Source organism: Trichogramma pretiosum, unplaced genomic scaffold (assembly GCF_000599845.2).
Source record: "Trichogramma pretiosum strain Unisexual culture from Peru unplaced genomic scaffold, Tpre_2.0 scaffold127, whole genome shotgun sequence".
NCBI classification, from domain to species: domain Eukaryota; kingdom Metazoa; phylum Arthropoda; class Insecta; order Hymenoptera; family Trichogrammatidae; genus Trichogramma; species Trichogramma pretiosum.
Window position 1 is genome coordinate 210938 of NW_019640804.1, and position 1563 is coordinate 212500.

Below are 1563 nucleotides of genomic sequence, written 5' to 3' on the forward strand. Positions count from 1 at the left end.
TAGGCATAGTAGTGGAAGAGAGACCTGGATTTCCGAGGTTTACTCCGTCAATTTCCATTCGGCGTGAAAAAGCATTTGTTGCGCCCAAAAATATAAAAAATGATTCGAACAATCAAAATTCCAAATTTAACAAAATGGATGATTTCGCTAGAAAGACGAATCCATCAAAAATGTAAGAATTAATACTCGAAAACATATTTTACACTAATTCATCGATTGCTCGTATTTTCAGTTTCCCTACATCTTTACTGCAGCCAGTCTCGAATCCCAATTCAGAAATTCACGTGCGAAGGGCTCCTTTACCTCACGGATATCTATCGAATTTCGTTGATTTCAAGCCAATTCACGAAAACGACAATCAAGTACTTATCGATTTGACACCTCATAAACACAAATTCGACGGTTACACGTACTCCATACCAGACTCGAACGATGTGCAAATTCCAATTGGCGAACCGAAAAAATACGTTCCTTATTACCCATCGGACGATTTGGTAAAAGCTTTGCTAACTCTGGATAAGGCGTTGAAGCCTCTCTTAGACACCAATAGGGACAACAGTGCGTTACATCCTCCGTTGAATCCACTTCTGGCACTCGTGCTCTCGCGATACGGCAAGTACATTTCGGGTAAATCTCGTTTATATTCGTACACGGCCACCAATAACATGCACAACAATAGGCCCTTCGGCCAATACAAATACGAGTGCGATGAGAATCCCGTTTTCGTCAAATAATTCGTTCGCACTATTCGATCATCAAATGTGCAAATAAATCTCCATCGCTTTGGGTAAATCACCGGATCACAATTATAAAAGTTCGTCGATGAAGAAATAAAAATTGTTAACAACGTCTGTGCATTATAAATAAAATGATAAACAATCTCGATTGCGTTAATTTTATTGTTACTACTATACGACGGTATTGGTATTTATAAATTGCAGCGGAATGAAAGACACGAAGAGAGTGGATTAATACGCAGTTCCTTCCTGCAGGATGTAATTTATAAGCACTTCCTCGGTGGGTGCGTATGCGACGTAACGGCAATCTTTCAATAAATATAAATTACCCTTAAATGATTTCCGATTAATGTATACCGCAGCAGTGAGATGATCTTCGAAATAAGTCGGTGAAGAATAATTTGTCGAGGGATGAGAATAACTTTTTGGACGCGACGGATGAATTGTTAAATTTAAAAAAAAAAAGGCAAATGTCATTGATTCGGATTGGTATAAGTTATTTTTTTCAATGTAATCGAATACATTTTTTGTATTACTTATTACACAATTCGTGTGCAAAAATTTATAAATACAAAAATTAATTGTAATACGAATGAAAAGCATATAATGCTATACTAATTAGTGTGTAAAAAAGTGTACAATTGATATGAGATAAAAACTCAAAAAATTAGAAATTGGTCTTCGTAATGCTTGTAGCAAATAACGCGAGTAAATTTATGTAGAAAATGTTAATTTATTATTGCAGCATCAATCATCGATCAGGCATGTCACTCGATCGAGATACGTCATTTACCATTTAACATAATTTCCCGGAATTGTTCTTGTG

The 1563-nt window shown here is 36.0% G+C and overlaps 1 protein-coding gene across 1 annotated transcript; it reads left to right on the forward strand.

The window, feature by feature from the left end:
• On the forward strand, nucleotides 1-734 carry LOC111693841. Its single transcript, XM_023459690.1, has 2 exons — nucleotides 1-172; nucleotides 233-734. Exons 1-2 carry the CDS (start codon nucleotides 135-137, stop codon nucleotides 732-734), a joined length of 540 nt encoding a protein of 179 aa, XP_023315458.1. The 5' UTR covers nucleotides 1-134.
• The last annotated feature ends 829 nt before the right edge of the window (nucleotides 735-1563 follow it).